Raw genomic sequence first — 5198 nt, forward strand, 5'->3', positions numbered from 1 at the left:
TTAGCAAAGAGAAATTTCACCATTAGATATTATCCGCCCACATAACACACATTCTTCATCATATATGCGACTGGATCATATGTAAAGGGCTAATTATTCCAACAATATGCTTGATGCCGAAGATAAATCTGGCAATGACATGAGCCCTAGCTACGATGATACTAAATGGAAAAAAAAAGAAGAAATGCTTACTCATATAAATGTCTTCAGCCGCAAAAATGGAGATGCAATAGAACTGCCCTGACTTAGACGGAAGAAGAACCTCAAAAACTGTGAAACTTATATCTTGCTCGATGGGTTTTGCATTTTCAACTAATTCCAACAGTATATATCACACTGAAATCTGATTTGACAGCACGAAACAACTTGTAACATTATCAAAGATAATTGAAAAGAAGAGAATTTAGCTCAGTGCCTAATTAGTAGTTTTGTTGGGTTAAGCTTAAAGTTTCTTCAATGGATAAGTGGTTGTTTTTCTTATTTTCATGCCCGACCTTCCCCTTCTTTTATCTAGCAATACTCATGCTAACAACTAAATTAAAACATAAGGTTGATAAAAAAAATGATTAAAAGGTCTCTAACAACTAAAGCTTCCTATGCTAACTATAAAATTCAAACATGTAAACCATCCCAAAATATTAAATAAAAAAAATACCTGATGCTAATAAGTCTCAAACAGCTTTTACTTGAAAAGAAAATGGTTGGACTGTCAAGGCATAAAGAAGATAAGGAAATTCAGCAGCATCCTAAAGAAGTTGAAGAAGCAGTTAGTACAAGGCAGTACTTCCAGATGACAAAATGTAACCTTCTTGCTATCCTCATGTAAGCGCACCTGTAAAGGAAGAACAAGCAATGTCAAGCACCAAGGAATCGTGATTGTTTACTTAACTAGTGAACATGACTAGCTTTACCATCACCAAACAATTCAAAACACAAAGTTTATCTTACTTTGTTGACACAGAAAATCTTTCAGCTTATTCAGAAGAATCATGGAATTTCAACAACCATACCTTTAGTGATATTACCCACAAGATAGATTACATTTGTTCACATCTGTGCCAAATTGAATCAATTTGTCCAAAAATATTTTTAAAAAAACCTTGAACTAAGAAAATGTATCTTGTACTTATTTTATCTTAGATATTAAATATTATCTTACCAAGTTATCAAGTAATTCATCAGTGCTATTCCACACAATTTTTTATTGTGCAATGAGAATCAGATGGTTCATTTTCCTTTTAATTCCATAGTCTATGACTCTATGTTGATATTGTAGCCTCCTGTTATTACTTTGTCCTTCAATTTCTGTAACATTAACTTTCAAATAAAACAAAAACTATTTTGAGATATTGGATTGCTCCTTGGCAACATGAGCGATCAAGGTTCAAACCTTGTTAACCTCCTTGAATATAGAGGTAAGTTGTGTATATTGAACCTCTCTTCAACAACCCCAACTCAATAATGGTGGATGCTTATGTAATGGGAGACACCATTTTTGTTTTGAGATATTAGATTATGGAGATAATTCTTATATCATATCTAGTTTATATCTATATACCTTATTTAAAATCATAGTTTACAAATACATTTATTTCAATTTTTTGTCACCAACTACATTTTCATTTTGACTTCAACAAATTTAAGATCTGTAATTTGACTTCTTTTTTTCTTTATGGTTGAACCTTATGATCATTTAAATACTTGTGAAATCAGCTATATAGAAAAAAAAACATACATGAGTAACTTAAACATACAAAAGAAGCATCACAGGATTACAAGAACCATTCTTTTTACCTGATAGGCTCTTATGCTGAAACGCACTGCCGGCTTGGAGAAAAAGAATCATTACTCTCATCTTCACCTTTTGCATCTTCATACTCAATTGTCCGCATCTTTATCAATGTGATTCCCTACATGTATCACTTGACCAAACAGTTGGATAGAGGCTTTTGTGACTTGATTACTTGCTGGTTCAAGAGTCTCTCTGTCTAAAGCCTGGATGCTACCCTGTCTAGGTGGAGATGAACCTCGTGATTGTGAAGGTATCCGAATACTTGGTTCCACAGGCACATCACTCTTCTCTGGTGCATTAACACCATGTACACTATTGAGAAAAGTTTGATTACCATTGCTTTTTGAGTCAAATAAACCGGCTGTGTGGAAAAAATCATGCCTGGCTCCCTGCATCCCAACAGGAAATAAACTGCTATTGGACACTGAGGGGGATAGACTACCAATGATTCTACTCTTGAATCCTGTCAGTACGCTATCCTCCTTATCATCAGGTAATAAAGAACTTTCTTGCTCGTCGAGTATGTTTCTAATAGAACGTGGAATCTCTCCTTGAGGACCAGCAACAAAGCACTCCACTTGCCAGGGACTAACATCTCTGACCTTCTGCAAAACCTCTGGATCATCCCAGGTAATCTGATAGAAACAAGAAGATTAAGGACAGAAATTAACACAAATCACAAAGAACAACCAATGCTCTTATGCAATAATACTAGCAGAAACAAGAAATCAAAATAACGATTCTTTTTGGATTTCAAGAACAGTAACAGAAGTGATGTCTCAATAACTTTTGGTTGGCTGCATTCATCTTTACACAAAATTCTTCAGTTAAATAATAGCAACAGAATATTTTTCTGCTACATTATGTAAAGTTTTTCTTTTAACTCTCTTTATACCTCTCATCGGATTACTGTTTCTATGAACATGTCCGTAATGACTACAAATTGTTTCTTGTAAAGTTTTGTATCGATTGATTCACAAATTAAAGAATCTATCTTTTCATATACTCCTGTACATTCATCTCAATACTAAACTAAATTTCTGTTAAATGCTCTTATAATTGTTAAAGACTCCAGTATATAAAGCATAATTGATCTTGCAACTATTTCATAATATCCTTTTTTATATTTTCTTTCATTTAAGGAAACATGACGATCACACAAAACTCTCAATACCATTCTGCATAATATTTTGTAGACAATATCTTTATCAATCTCTTGTTATTACTAACTGATAGATTCAAGATACCCAAAACTTCAATTCATACAATTTTCTTGAATGTCGAAACTACACGAACAGTTATTCTACAAATATCATTATGATTCCATCTCCTACATTCTATCCTAATCCTACTTAATCTAAAATCTCCAATTCCTTGTATTTGTCTCCATAATCCAAAAAAAATTAATCCTAACTAAACTCTAAAATCAAAACAATTGCAACAACACGATACTAGCCACAATCAGCATACTTGATAGAAGCCTTATGGTTTCCATTTATTTAGGAACTAGTAGTGAAATGCAACTAAACTGATCAAAGTAGGAAAGATGGTAATGATAGCAAAGACTCGCAAAAGATTCAAGAACCAGATGACAACAAAGAAAGCAATAACCCGGAAAAGATCTCAAAACCAGAGATAGCACCTGAAGCATGCCCCAAGGCGAGCGCCGCCACAGCCCCGCATCATTGATCGTCACTTTGGTCACCGAGCCATTAAACCAATTCATTCTTGCAGAGTCCCCCGTCTCCACGGACATCCTAACTCGCATCCCAACCGTCCACGACACTCTCGTTGCAGCATCCACTGCTTCCTGCGGCACTACAAACACCGGAGATCTGGCACTCGGATAGTACATTACCTCGAAAGGAAGATTCAACCCAGCCAATCTAACAGCTTCCACCACAGACGCCGGCGGAACTCTTCCTCTAACACTTCTCGAGAATCGTCCGTGTTTTTCCTCCATGTCCACATTTGGTGTTGCTGGGCCGCAGGACCGGCTGGTGCGGCGGATACCGACGAAGACCTTGCCTGACGAATTCATGAAGACCAACGAGTCGCCCGAGATTAGTCTCTTTGAGTTGACGAAATTGCTCCATCCGGAGGTCAGGAGGTGGCGCCGCGGGGTCCCGCGGTAGACGTGCCGGAATGTCCAGGACTTCCCGTGTACGTCGTGGATAGTGACAGTTTGCGCCGGGGTCGGGTCCCCCAAATCGAGAGGAGGAAAGATCGACTCGGCGCAGAACCGCGGCACGGAAAACCCGCCCCCAACGTTGGCATCGCTGCGTGTGAGTACCTTAGCGAAGGATATGAAGTTGCCGTCCCCGTTATCTTGGGCCCCCGGCAGCGATAACGAGGAGGACGAGAAGGGAAACTCCGTCTGCGGCTGAACCGGCGACGCAGCAGGCGGCGCGCGAGGGTCGAGGCTGATGCGGGCGAAGACCTCGTCGGTGCTGCGGTTAGCGTGGAGGCGGACTGACGAGATCCGACAGCGGACGTAAGCACGGGGGCACGGGACGGCGGAGAAGTCAGGAAGCGAGGAAGCCTGGTCCGCGTGCCCCTGGGGGAAATAGTACACGGAGGATCCGACGGCGGCGATGCGGGAGGAGATGCCGGCGCTGGCCTTCCACACCCGCGGATCGACTAATTGTAGCTCTTCCCCGGTCGCCGCCGACTTCTCCATCAGGTTTAGGGTTTCAAAATCCCGGCGAGATGGAGTCGGTAACGGAGGCGCGACGCGCGCAGTGGCGGGGAGCGAAGCGGGCATTTATAGTGACGACAACGAGGCAGGGGGAAGCGGTACGTGTAATACAGGAGATGGTGAGCGAACGGGAACAGAGCCGCCTTAAAAGGACCTCAGCGAAGTGTAAGATAATTAGACGCCGCTTTGGAGGTACTTTATAGTGTCGAAAGCAGGTAAGGAAGGGTTGTTACATTGTCACCGGAGATGCCGGGCTCAGGTTGATGTGGTGCCGACATCCCATCCAAAATAACGAGTTCAAAGTCGAGTCCTGAGTCGTATCTTATCTGTCTGTTGGAACTCCCTTTATCCACCTCCGCCTGAACAGGTTTTTTTCTACTGTTTGGGATACGTAAAAATATTCGTGACTCTCTCTCTCTCTCTCTCTCTCTCTCTCTCTCTCTCTCTCTCATATATCTATACATCACATTCTTCTTTACATAATTCCGATATCTATCGAGTTATAGCTGTTAGTTATATACATGGTTATCAGTTACACATTGCTGGGCCAACGAACAAGGCAGTATCCGCGTCGCGACCGGCCCAGTGAAGCCATTTTTCTTTTCGGCAAAAGAGCAAACACGTAACGGGCAACGTTGCGATTTATTGTAAGCAGTATAACTTGAATTCATTGGACCTTAATGTATCTTCCTCTCTATTTGAATCGAA

The 5198-nt window shown here is 40.6% G+C and overlaps 1 protein-coding gene across 1 annotated transcript; it reads right to left on the reverse strand.

The window, feature by feature from the left end:
• Nucleotides 1–566: 566 nt before the first annotated feature.
• On the reverse strand, nucleotides 567–4768 carry LOC104000055 (auxin response factor 17-like). The gene is made up of 3 exons (XM_065085958.1): nucleotides 3435–4768; nucleotides 1795–2427; nucleotides 567–832 (listed from the first exon to the last, which is right to left on the reverse strand). Exons 1-2 carry the CDS (start codon nucleotides 4554–4556, stop codon nucleotides 1879–1881), a joined length of 1671 nt encoding a protein of 556 aa, XP_064942030.1. The 5' UTR covers nucleotides 4557–4768; the 3' UTR covers nucleotides 567–832; nucleotides 1795–1878.
• Between the last annotated feature and the right edge of the window lie 430 nt (nucleotides 4769–5198).

Source organism: Musa acuminata, chromosome BXJ1-10 (assembly GCF_036884655.1).
Source record: "Musa acuminata AAA Group cultivar baxijiao chromosome BXJ1-10, Cavendish_Baxijiao_AAA, whole genome shotgun sequence".
NCBI classification, from domain to species: Eukaryota; Viridiplantae; Streptophyta; class Magnoliopsida; order Zingiberales; family Musaceae; genus Musa; species Musa acuminata.

Excerpts from the sequence above, each read along its gene's own strand:
- LOC104000055 (XM_065085958.1), bottom strand. The coding sequence starts at position 4,556 with ATGCCCGCTTCGCTCCCCGCCACTGCGCGCGTCGCGCCTCCGTTACCG. Across the intron at positions 2,428-3,434 it reads CGCCTTGGGGCATGCTTCAG|ATTACCTGGGATGATCCAGA; the intron begins GTGCTATCTCTG and ends TGTTTCTATCAG.